Source organism: Hippopotamus amphibius, chromosome 10, assembly GCF_030028045.1.
Source record: "Hippopotamus amphibius kiboko isolate mHipAmp2 chromosome 10, mHipAmp2.hap2, whole genome shotgun sequence".
NCBI classification, from domain to species: Eukaryota; Metazoa; Chordata; class Mammalia; order Artiodactyla; family Hippopotamidae; genus Hippopotamus; species Hippopotamus amphibius.
This window is the reverse complement of record NC_080195.1, coordinates 55,360,099-55,373,802: the sequence shown is the minus strand read 5'-3', so window position 1 is coordinate 55,373,802 and position 13,704 is coordinate 55,360,099. Positions and strand designations below refer to the sequence as shown.

Here is a 13,704-nt window from a genome sequence, read left to right as displayed (position 1 = left end):
CAACTGAAACAAAAATCATTATGGACACATAATCTTTTCATACGTCTACTAGGACAAACCTGTCAAAATACAGATACTCAGAGTGAATGGCATTCCCCTGACCTACCAATCTGGAATTTTATTTGTTTTAAAGAAATTGATTGACCATGTTATAGTTCGTTCCCAGGGAACCCAGGTGGCTCCTAGTGATGGATCACTAACGAGGACAATATTGTATGCCACCAATACTGTGAGACCGTTTCTGTTTTCTACAGGTTTTCAGATGTTAGTAATAGTATTTCTACAATCACGTTATCAAGTTATTTTAGTGACCTAGGTTTCTGAACTTGTTTATATTACTCTAATCATTTCTTTATATGCCTGGATCTTTAACATTGAAAAGGATATAAAAGCATAATTATGATAATTTTCCTTGATAAACAAATTGAAATTTAATTCAAATTCTTATTTTTCTCTTTCAGTGGCCAGCTTATCTTCAGTAGGGATGCTAGTTAACAGATCACTAGATCTTTCGGTGACTGAGAAGGAAAGAAAACAGAAACGTAGTCTAGAATTGAGAACACAAAGAATTGATTTTAATTTTTAAGTTATTTCTCATTTAGCTAAGACAGTACTAATTTTTATCCTTTAATACAAGTAGAAAATGATGTTATATGATTTTACTTTTTAAGGACTATATGAAAACCAAGATGTAATAGAAACAATATTAAGTCTGACTTCTATTACAAGATAATTTTGGCTGTTGCATAATGATTAATTAAAAATAAAACATATTAACCAAAACCAATTCAGAAAGCCATCACATGATACTTTTATATATTTTATCTGTTTACATCCTTGAAAACCTGGAAAATTTGGTTTTCTGAAATAAACTTCTCCAATCATTAGTGCATCAAATTAATTTGGTTCCTGTTTAACTGTGCTATGACCCAAGTTCACAATAATATTCACATTTATAATCTGTATATGTAAATTTTATGTACATATGAAAGGCACATGTATGCCTTTACTTTTTATATATAATTATAAATACATGCTGAAAAACTGAAAAGTAAAATTAAAAAATCTTGTGTTCAAACACATCTATACAATATAGATTAAGTATGCTTGTGACACAAGTTGTTTACACATAACAGATTCTGTATAAATACATACTCTTATTTTTAGAATTATATTTTGAATTTTTTTATTATTATACAAGAATTAAGGCATTAATGCAAAAATATTTGTTTCCTACACTATGACATTTATAAGATAAGTAAGGAGTTTATTTTTTTTTAATTTGAGCATATCATCATCCCATTCATAACATCACGCATTTCGTCTGATTCACTCAACAATATAAAGTCACTTTATCAGACCAACATCTTTGTTTAATAGGCAAGTAGGAATTATAACAATTTTGGAGTGTTGAAACTATGGAGTCTAATTCCCAACTTTCTACAGACAATAGTTTTTGTGGAACTAAAGTCTAAGTCTCTTGATGTTAATTTAGAAATTTCTCTAATCTAGCAACATCCAATAAACTTTAGGCAGTTCCTTGTCATGGTAATGATATTAGATACTAGTTCATCAGAGCAGAGTCACAAAAGGTACATAGAAGAATAAAGGTCAAAAAGAGAGTCAAAGAAAAATCCGTTCATCTGCTAAGTTAATGATTCAGCAACAGAAAATGCTGCCCTGAAGACATGCTCAAGCAATTTCATCTTGAACATATGTAAGATGACAGCAACCTCTGGTTATCTCAGGACAAAGACCAGCCATAAACTGGCAGCCATCTGTGGCTCAAACCCTGTAAAATATCTGCCCTGATGTCGATATGCTAGGACGAGGTATGACTGAAGAAGCACAAAAATTAGAAATAAGGAAACCAGTTATTTTTCCCAATCAGTATTTTCACATGTATTTCGGCTATTCATGACTTAGTACTGAACTGTATCACTTCCATTGTTATCTTTGTTCCTGGAAAAGTAGTGTGGCAAAGAGTAGTATGTCTAAAGCACAACTTCAGAAAGGATGTTATTAACTTTAGATAACTTCAAGATATAAACATTTAATGTGGAAATGCATCATCAAAAATTATAAGGAAATAAATATGAACGCATTTTTGTATGAAAAGCTGGGTTGCATTTTTCCCTCTGACCTAATACAAATAACGCCCTTGTGCATTACGGCAAGACGCACAAAAGGGAATCTGGGATTATTACAAAGCCCACTGTACATTCAAGTTGGACCTTCTCCAGGAGTGAGTAATGAACCCTACACTGCAAACCTCAGGTAGGCTTCATTGTTCAGTATGAATAATTACTTGAGTTGAATGCGTGTGAGTGATCTGCCCCTTGCCTCATTTCACAACAACGTAGAACAGATGAGGTGAATATACCTGTTGCACAGTCCTGTTCCCAAATCGCCAACTTAGTCCCTGAAAGTCCACAGCCACCGCTAGAGGGAGAAAGTCTCAGCAGTTCCCGGAAAGTATACCCCTTCTCTTACAGCTCCCTGCAAGGCTGAGCTCACTCTTCAGACAGTGGATGTACCTCACTTCAGGAGCACGGAGTGACTCTTAGCTCTGACAGAAGCTGCTAATCTATCAGAGGAAGGAGCATACTTTGTCTGGGCTTCTGTGACTGAAGCTTTGGGATTCTCCAAAAAAAACCCCAAACAAACAAGAAAGCTGTCCTTGAAAAGAGTAGCTGCAATGAAATGTTCAAAGTATTTCCAGCCAACCCCCGTAATTCACTCCACTACTGATTAGAAGAGACTCAGTTTCTTATTTTACTACATCTTCTTCAACCACACATCCATCATCACTTCAGGGGTGGCTGAACTCACCGGTAACCTAACTTCCTTCATCCATGTCCCCTTCTACTTTGTTTCCTCTTTTATAAAGCAATTTCTGCTCTGCTTGATTTATAGTATGACTATTCCTCTCTGTTCAATTCAGTGAGCAAATATTTACCTGAGCATCTACAGGTACTAAGCTAAATTTGAAACGAAAAGTTAATGAAAATGAGACACTGCCTTTGCAGGGCTGAGAGTACACATGAAGCAAGATACAAGTGAATATAATTTTTAAGTGTAGTAAATGCTGCATTGAGGTATGCATATATACTGCAGTCATCCCACTTCCGGGTGTATACGTGAAGGAAACAGAATTAGTATCTCAAAGAGATATTTGCACTCCTGCACTCTTTGCAGCATCATTCAAAATAACTAAAATAGGGAAACAACCTAAGCATTCACTGATGTATGACTGAATAAAGAAAGTATGAAACCTATATCTATATACACACAATGGAATATTATCCAGCTATAAAAAAAGGACATCCTGCCATCTGTGACAATGTGACTGAACCTGGAGGACATTACGCTGAGTGAAATAAGCTAGACAGAGAAAAACAAATTCTACATTATCTCACTTATATGCAGAATCTAAAAAAGTCACAGAGGCAGAAAAGTAGAATGGTGACTGCCAGGGGCTTGAGAGCTGGCAGAAATGGGGAGATATCTGTCAGAGGATGTAAACTTTCAGTCATAGGATGAGTATGTTTGGGGGATCTAAAGTATACAGCATGATGACTATGGTTAATAATGTTGTATTGCATATTCGAAGGTTGCTAGCAGAGTCGATCTTGGGTGTTCTCACCCCACACACACACGTAACTATATGAGGTGATGGATGTGTCAATTAACTTGATTTTAGTAATCATTTCATAATTGATACATATATCAAACCATCCTGTTGTACACCTTAAGTATATAAAATTTTATTTGTCAACTGTATCTCAGTTAAGCTGGTGGGGGGGAGCGGTGCAGAGAGGCTATCAGCAATAATAAATAAGGTACTTAGCCCACTCTGGGGAAATTATGGAAGATTACGTCAATTAGATCGCGCCAGAGCTAACCTTGAGCCTAGAAAGAACAGCAAAGAGGCAATCTAGCAAAGAAGTATGGTGGGAGGGGTGGAGAGGGGGAAAGGAGAGGTTCCAGGCAGAGAGAGCATCGTGATGAAAGGAAAGAACCAGCATTGTGTGCGCACACACACTAGTGTTCTCATGAGCACCGTCTGTAAGTGGTTCCGAATTAGTGGACACAGTGAGGTAGCAGGTCGCAGAGAGTTATCCAAGCTAAGGGGCTCTGACTTTATGTTGGGGATGATGAGAAGCCTTTGAAGGATCTGGTGACATTTCTCAATTGATACTGGAAAACAATAGCCCTAGGATAGTCAGGTGAGCTTGGGTTCACGGTTCTGCCAACTGCCTGGAGCCTGGAAGGACTAAGTAGGCTAAAGATGTACTCCAGCAAGGTTGTCTATGGCAGGCATTAGCAAGTAGTGTCAATTTCTGTTTCATTTCAGACCTTTGTCTTCATCGTTACCCCACAAAGCTGGACCAGGTTTTATGATTACACAACTTACACAGCAAGAGTTTAAAAAGATGGGGCTCGCACTCCGAGATGCATCTCTGTCTCACCCCTTGTTACAACAGCTTTGACACAGAGCTTCAGTTCTAGGGACTACATCCCTCTCTTTCATTCCTTGACCAAGTTACCTATCTTGGTAATATGTTTTGGAAATACCCCTTATTACTGAGGACTCTGCCCTGTTCAAGTCACTGCTTAAGCCAAGGACTCTGTTTTGTCTCTGAGCCTCAGTCTTGAGGCTAGGAGCTGACAGACGTCCCTGTAACACTGCCTGCCTCCATGGGGGGCTCACTGAAAGCTGCTGACCTGTTATTTTCCCCTTCCTGTGCCCTGCCCTTTTTCTTTGTGTACCACATTGTACTTCCTTTGGCGCCACCGCTCACCTGCTAAGAAAGCTTCATGAGACCTTGTCCTGCATGTCACACCAGAAACTCCCCAAGCACCTGCAGCAGTGTCTCCACCATCCCAAGAGACAGGTCTAGATCTATTTCCAGTTCTTCCCAGATTACCACCATCAGTCCCAACTTTAGCCCAAAGCAACTTTTGTACAAATTAGAAAAGAAAAAAGTTCTACGTTCCTGAAAGAATTTGATACAATCTACAGTGTCTGCAATGGGTAGAATACCCTTTGAGGCTGTGCAAAGGGAGAGCCTGCCAACTGAGACCAGAACCTCACTGCAGCCATCCTAGTCGGATCTCCAAGAGGGACAAATCATAGGAGACTTAAACCAAGCAGAAGGTTGTAAGTAACAATTAGAAGGTAGAGTTGAGGAACTCAAAAGAAGTACTGGGCCAAAGGGCTGAGAATTCTGATAAGAAAGCTGAGTAACAGACAGAGGCATCAGAAGCAAGAAGGAAAGGAATTAAAAAGAAAACAAAAGCTGTTGAGGCCAGGAGATCCTGTAGAGGTTCTACTAAATACAAGAACAGCTTTGAGAATATGATACGACGGAGGCTGCAAGTAAAGAAAACCCATTTGGTTAAGATAGATGGTGAACATGGGAAAGATGGAGCATTTCCTGAAAAACTCCTCTTTGACCAGCACCACCTGGATGACTCTCCACAGGTAAGTTCAGCTTGGATTTGCAGGGACGAGAAGAGAAGAGAGGAGAGTAAGGAGAGGGTAGAGAAAGGGAGATAAGAGAAGAGAAGAAAGGAGAGGGGAGGGAGGGAGAGAAAAGGGAGGAGGCAAGGGGAGGGGAGGGGAGGAGAAGGACGGGGAGGAGAGGAGAAGGACGGAGAGGGGAGGAGGGGCAGAGGAAGGAAAAGAGAGAGGGAGAGACATTTTAGTATAATTTTTTAGGGGGGTAAAAAATGGCATATCATGGAATAACATGAAAACCAGGAAGACGATTTTCAGTTCTTTGTTTGGAATAAAGAGCTCTGAAATGAGAAATAGGAGGCATGAATTCTAGTTCTCAAATGGTCACTCAGATCTTTAGACAACCAACTAAATTTTTCTCCTCTCAGTTACATCACTTTAAAATGAGTGGGTAGACTTCCTAATCTCCAAGGCCTTTGCTGTTCTAAATTTCTGCTAATCTACCCTATAGTAATTAACAAATCCTGAAGCAAAGTATTTTCTTCTGCAAAGGTTAATCACTCATTAATTTGAGATTATGTTTTGATTACAGGTGACTACAAAAAAGTGTTCACTCATACTGCACTGCTGATAACAAACTCAACTATACTCTAAGATACATATGACTTTAAAGGACAGGAAAAGAAATGATACAAACATCAAATGGCCAACCTTAACCACAGAAGTAAAAATAAAAAGCGTATTTTATTGTTTTCTAATGTTATAAAAGTTATTTCCTACTGTGACTATAATGATAATAATCTTATTAAGAGCTTACAATTTATGCCATTTTATAGTTTACAAAACACTTGGATACATAGTATCTCATTTGATGATAAAAATCTGGCTTGTGTAGTAGGCCGAGTAACTGTCAGTTATACTCATTTAATAGAACAGACTATTTAAAGATGTTTAGATCTTGATCTTCTGACTACAGTTGGCCCTCTGTATCCACGGATTCTGCATCCATGGATTCAACCAACTGCGGACTGAAAATATTTGGAAGGAAAATTCCAGAAAGTTCCAAAAAGCAAAACTTGAATTTGCAGGAGCACTGGCAACTATTTACATAGTATCTGCATTTTATTTACAACTATTTACATAGCATTTACATTATATTAGGTATTATAAGTAATCTAGAGAGGATTTAAAGTATCCTGGAGCATGTGCATATGTTACATGCAAATACTATGCCATTTTATATAAGGGACTTGAGCATCTGAAGATTTTGGTATTGAGGGCGGGTATTGGAACCAATGCCCCGAAGATACCACGGGATGACTCTACTTGTTGAACATTCTTAACTTACATCCTTGATAAAAATTCTTTATCGTTGAAATAAACACTAGTCTATTAGAATTCATCTCAACTTGTAAAGTTGAGATGAATTCTACAAACATCTAGCTATTATTTTGTAAATCATATTTGTGGCAAATGTGACAACATAAGTACACAAAAGTAAGCCTGTTTGAATAAGACCAAAGAAATTTTCCTTGACTAATAGTCTCTTTTCTCCCATTAAAAGAAAAATCAAAAACTGTTTTGTATCTTTTGTGTCTTGCCTAACATAAAGGAAAGAGAGAATACAACAGATTTTAAAAATCAAGTTTTAATACTATGTCAAGAGAGACTATGTAAACTGAATCCATGTTAAAACAGTCACTCCATTTTCCATGACATTGTAGGGATGAGACTGTGTGGTAAAGAAATGGATCTATGATGATCTCGTTCCTCTCTCTCAATTGAACTTGTACATCTTTGCTGATGAAATATTTCCCAAACAACACACATGACTATAATTTTTTGCTACCTATCTAGTAAGTGCTGCCCTGAACATGGTTTGTAAAAGAGATTTTTCAACCGGTAAAGCAGCAGTTCTCAGCTCTGTGTAAATATAAGAATCATTTTTTTAAATAGCTATGTCCGAGCCCCACCCCAAACTAATTTAATCAGAATTTCTGAGAGTAGGGAATACGTGCTTCATTATTTTTTCAAAGGCCTCCAGTAGAGTGTAACATGCAGCCATGGTTGTGAACTCTCTACAGCAGCATTTCTCCAACTTTCGTGTGCTTATGAATCACTTCAGATCTTGTTAAAATGCAGATTCTGATTTCGTAGGTCTGGAACAGGCCCTGAGATTTTGGAATTTAGCAAGTGACTGTACGATACGAAGATGCTCACAGAACACACTTGTAGCAGCAAGAGTTGGTGATTCTCAAACTGGGGCCCAGCCCTGCAGCATCAGCAGCATCTGAGAACTTGTTACAGATGTAGACTTCAGTCCCTACCAGAGACCTGTGCAATCAGAAACTCTGAAGGTGGGGGCCAGGCAGTCTCAGTTTTCATAAGCACTCCGGGTAATTTGGATACACCTTCAACTTTGAGAAACTCTGGTATAAAAAAAAGAGCTTCCTAAAGTCTAAACAACTGACTACATGTGGTTGGAAAACCACTAACACTTTACGCTTTATGTAGCAGTTTACAATTCACCAAACTGAACTACTTTACCTCTTATGGGCTCTTTAAAACAATCCCATAGAGTCATTAAAATAGGTAATTTCATCATTTTATAAATGAAACTGAAGCTCAGAATATTTAAGAGATGTTCTGAAAGTCATGTAGCATGCAAGGATAGATCCAAAATGAGAGCTCAACTCTTCTGAGTTGTACAAAGGAACAGACAGAATATTCAGAGGAGAACAGGGCCACAAGCTGTGGCCTGAAAGGGAAGACTCTCTCAGACTCAGGTGATGACAGTGAAGGGGACCAGCACACATTCAGGCAACCTCCTATCAGGTGAGTCACAGACATTCGTACTTGGAGCTCTCAAAGACAATAGCAAAATGCACTAATCCTTCTTTTGCCTGAGTTTGCTATTATGTGGACCCAGCTTCAAGAAACACAAATGTTTTAATCCTCACCAACTGATTTAGTGGATGAGTCAATCTTCGGTTACTCACTCCACAATGGTAAAAATAGTTCATTCAAAGTCAAATTACATAGAACAATCACCTTAACATGCGCTATATGTATGTTTCATACTTACAGAAACACAAATTATCACAGTTTCTATTTGTCACATGAGATATGCCTGCTGTGTTCCTCAGGACATAAATGAACAGCAAGTGATATAAGTGCACAAACATCCTTTAAAAAAATGTATATAATCTGCCATATTTTTAGACAACACATAGTAGACTTTACTCCATTATTTACCAAATGTATTTGATAAAGGACTCAATGGGGAATGAACAGTCCTTAAAATATCGGTAATAACCTCTAAATTTTGATTACCTTTAGTGAGTTAGCTACAGAAAAGAAAACTTCCTAATTGTCTCAAACTCTCCCTGTAGACCCATGCCCATAAAGTTTGTTTTCAAATAATGAATAAATTATAAGTGGTAGAAAAATCACATATTGTGTCAGGAGTTAGTTTGATTGTTGATAGCTTCTTTGTGAATGTAGGCGTGCCAGATGCTTTATAGAAGAGAAGCCATTTTCCCCTTAAATCTGCACAAAGTTTTTATATTTTACTGTCAAATAATCACATATTTTTAATGTTTCTGCTTTTTCTCCTGATGTAGAAACAAACAAGGAAATAAAGACCAAGGATTTTGAAAAACTAAAAATTTAACTATTTTAAACTCAGGTACTTAGTTTCTTACACCTAACATTTATTAGGTACATTTACATTTAAATGGGAAAAATGTTACCACCATAAAAGGTTTTATAATATCCTGAAAATATCAAATCGGGTCAGAACTATGAAATAAATTCAATTTCAATACCCCCCATTTTAAATATTTAAAGTCACAACACTAGGGTGGACCTTCTGCATGTTACCACATACGCACTTATGCAATATGTCCAGATACGTATGTATATGCAATTTTTACAAAGTTACCTTATGAGCAGATATATTGGGGTTAATTATTTTATAATGATCTTTTCAGCCATATGCTGCTAATATTGAAAATAAGAGTTAGTGGGACTGTTAAAAATAAAATTTTAAAGGTTGAATTGAAACACTATTTGTATTTTGCCTTAACTTATCAAAAGAGCTACATGGTTTCAACCCGCCAAGATTAACCAGGAAGTGAATCCCTGTGGGAGCCTGTGTGCAAGGATAGAGGGTTGGAAGGACCGGTGCTAGAAACTCACCCAGTAACTGATGAACTCTTACACTTGTAGGGGTGGCAGTGAGGCAGGTGGGCTCTCTTCAGAAAAGCAATTGAGACTTCCCCACCAGTAAAGTCCTGTGGGTAAATGTGTCTCCCACTTTACTGTGCAAACACGTGTAAATGCAGATTCTAGTTCAGCAGGATTTAGGAAGGCACCCCAGGTGCTGCTGCTGCACCACTGGTCTGTGAATCACACTTTGATCCTCTGCCTTTGAGATGGAAGATGGTGCTGTGGTTTCCTTTAACTCTTAAAGGATCTCATAAAGGCGGTCAAAAAGACCTAGAATCTCTTCTGGGTAACAACAGGGTTAGGTTGGTATACACAAGATTCTCTCTCTTTCCATCTAGTTTTGTCACCTTCATTCTACAGTCCTTCTTTTCTTTTTCCTAAAAGATAGAAATTACTGAGCAAGACCCCAACACTAGCATATAGTCTCCTATCAAGATGCACATGTACATCAAAGATCATAATTATACAAAAGTAAGCATCAATTCCCCCCCAAAAAAACACGTGTTTCATGGAAGTAAGGCAGTGAAGGTAAATGTTTTGGGGACAGTTAGCCAAACTCCTGTCACTGGACCACCAGAATTACAAACCTCCTTTGTCTCCAGTTGCCATTTCAGACCATTCAAGGCCACAGATTCACTGAGAGAAGATTTTTTTCCCCTTGCCATTTCACTTTCTCAGTGCCAGACATCTACTGTGGCTTCCAATGAATCAAGTTCTCCTTCCTCTCCTCCCCTGGAAGCTCCTGCTCCCAGTAAAATGTCACAAATAAAGTGGAAGCAAGCCTTTCCCAGGCTAGACTTGTAAACAGAAAGCAACAGTGCCATTCTTCACCAGGAAACTGACCCACAAAGCTTACTGGACTCAGTTAAAGAGATTGAGAAGAAGGTCAGCTAAGAAAACAAAGGGAATTCTCTCCGTATTACTTCTGATAGAGCTCCACCAACCCAGAAACGAAGCCTTGTCCAAGGCAAAGGAAATTAAAAAAAGGGCATGTTAGGTGAGCTCTAGGAAAGCAATGGACTCTCAGAGGTGACTTCTTTGCACGCTCTGTTTGTCTGTCATCTCTTTCCCAGGGAATAACTGCTTCTATATTTATTTTCTATTCTCACTACCCCCCCCATTTCCACACTGCAATGTCTACTAAAGTGTAATGCTTAAAAACTCCATTTCTTTTGACCCATAGACACACAGAAGCACAGATACATCATATACAGATATTGATGTAGTAAGAGTGCCTCTCTTAGACATAGACTTGTATGACTACAATGTACGAAAATATAAGAATATCTTTTTTCTTCTAAATTAACATTTACATGCTTATCTAACTCTGATAACTATAGCTTAAGATATAAATGATGCTGACTTAGAACTTACAAAGTTCATGGTCATTTAAATAAAAACTTATACACCCAGAGTATTCACTTTTCCCATATTCATTCTTATAATCAGTGAAAACAAATCTTTCTAAGAATAGCATAAATGTACATAGAATGCTTCATTTGTAAAGGGTTAATGATATTAGGGAATATGAATGCTAGCAGTTGATATGGCATGCTTATGTGTTTGCAAAAACATTTTCTGCATCATGTCCAAATCCCTTTGCAAACGGATAAATTACTCTATAAATCTTATTACTCCATGTGGATAAATCACACATGCAGGTTTTACAGGGTTGGAGAGCTAGAAGGGAAAATGCACTTTGGATAGTAGGATCTTTGGGATTCATAATCACCCAGTGCTCAGGAAATGAAGAAAGGAGTACTTACACATTAAGATCGTCTTAGTTTTTATACTCTGCAGCAACATAAACACACACACACACACAGCATGCACAACATGCACAACACACACATTCCTCTCTAACAAGGCGAGAGATCCCAAAGCAGGACACTGTGACAGCCAACCAAATTTATTTCTGAGAAAAGCAAAGAAAACTTTGCTGCTGTAGGCAGCTCTGCTACAGAACTGCTCCCCGATGCCCCAGGGTTTATGCACTATCAGCTTCTTGCACACAGATTAGAGGCTTCTTTTCTATCGGATGCTGCTTTTTATTGCCACAACAAGCAATATTAGCCAGATAGACAGACTGACACTAGGTCATTTTATTTGGATGAAATGAGATTTTAAAGGATCTCCAAGGAGGAAATTTTCTTTCATTGCTATTATTTATTTATTTAGCCTCTGACAGAAATTCAAGGAAAGCTATTAAAAAGGACAAAGAGTATATGCAGTGGACAGAGACGGGAAGAGAGAAAAGAAACACAGGAAAACTGGTGAGGAGCTTTTTAGAAACAGAATTATGGCTAGGCTCCATCTGAGTTTCTCCAGCTCACTGTCCCTTATAGGGGTCAAACTCCAAGGACTTGGGACTCTTCCTTTCCAAATTTCAATCCCAAATTATATTTCAGAGTTTGGCAGAGCCGCATAAAGATGCTGAGGTCAATAATCATTCTGAAATCTCCATTTTATGCCAGGTTAATTCTTTCCTAACCTCTGTGCTTAACACTCCTATTCTTAAATATAAGCAATTTGGCAAGTTCCTTTTTTTTTTTTCCTTCTCTTCATTCTTGGGTTGATTTCTATCCACATTTCAGAAAAGGCTCAGTAACCAACCAAAGTTCTAAGATTGATTTATTGCCCTCGATGTCAATGAGAAGATCCTTACTGAAAGTCTCCTATCCAAACTATTGCTGGAGCAGAGTGAGAGCCTTTATGTACATGTCGACACGTACATACACACACCCCACGGAGAATGCAATACTGCGTACCACTCTCTGAGAGCCCATCATTCAACAACTCTTCTTTCTCAATCCAGGAGCCCCAACAAAACTCTTAAGTGCATAGCATCTGCAGTCACAAAAGCAAGCATACTGCCCAAGTGTCACTAATACCACAGATGAAGTTAGGCTTCCTCGGGAACAGAAACGAGATCCTAGGAACCAAACACCATGTAACCAACCCTGCTGATCCCTGACAGGGACCAGAACCCCCTTGAAATTTGTTGCAAGATACCTCAACCAGTCCGTAAGAAGCACGCGCGCGCGCGCGCACACACACACACACACACACACACACACACACACACACACAACCCCCCCACAAGCCTGCAGCATCAGGAGCTGGAGTTCAAGGAGAAAACACACACACACACACACACACACACACTCAAGCGCCGCAGAAAAGTTGCCCGAAAGCCCTACCTGAGGATGGCCGTGTCCCCCTGCCTCACGGTGATGTTGTCGGTGCCTCGGTTAAAATCCACGCTGCGAACGGGCAGTCCTGTGGGAAGAAGGCAGAGCAATCTCAGTAGGACCAGCGGCAACTGTTTCCGATCAGGCTGAACTCTGGCGACCATGGTGGCCACGCCGCGGTGCGGGTCGCGGGCTGCTCGGAGCGTGTGTGGCTGCTGCTCGCCGAGAGGGCTCTACAAACCGAGGGCTTTCATCCACGGCGCAGGCGGCGCGCGCTTTGCCAACCTGCGGTCCTTTCCACTTTGCTTCCCTCTTTCCCTCGCTCAGTCTCTCTTCCCTTTAAGACTTAACAAAGCCCTCACCAAACCCGAGCAGAGGTGGGAAAAAGTCAAAGGAACACAGTTTTAAAGGAGAGACTACACATATAAAACCCCCTAGAAAAGATGAAGAGAAGGCGGCAAAAAGGAAGGGGTTCTCTGGTCTCTCTGTGGCCGGATGCTCCTTTGCCGGCGTCTGCGCGGAGCCTCTTCCCTCCGTAACCCACTTTCCCGGGCGGGCGAGGGAGCCGGTACCCAGCCTGCCAGCGAGTGTAAAGAAACCCACACAGCAGCGGCAGCAGCCCAGAGCCTCCCTCCCCCTCCTCCCCTTCCTGTTTCTCCCTCCAGTCCCTCCCTCCCTCCCTCCTCTCGGCACCTCCCCCGCTCCCCCCTCCCCGCCCCGGGATTTCAACAGCCCCTCCGCGTCATCCCCTCAGCCCTCCCCTCAGCGTGGCCCCTCGCTTTCCACAACTGCCCCCTTCAGCAGCAGCCAGCCTCTATG

General features: G+C 39.8%; 1 protein-coding gene across 1 annotated transcript in view; it reads right to left on the bottom strand.

Moving 5' to 3' along the window:
* LSAMP (limbic system associated membrane protein) overlaps positions 1 to 13,485 on the bottom strand; it is a 626,032-nt gene extending 612,547 nt beyond the window's left edge. The window contains exon 1 of the mRNA XM_057697840.1: positions 12,895 to 13,485. Coding sequence (XP_057553823.1) covers positions 12,895 to 13,049 — 155 coding nt within the window. The 5' untranslated portion in view covers positions 13,050 to 13,485. The remainder of the gene's footprint in view (positions 1 to 12,894) is intronic.
* Between the last annotated feature and the right edge of the window lie 219 nt (positions 13,486 to 13,704).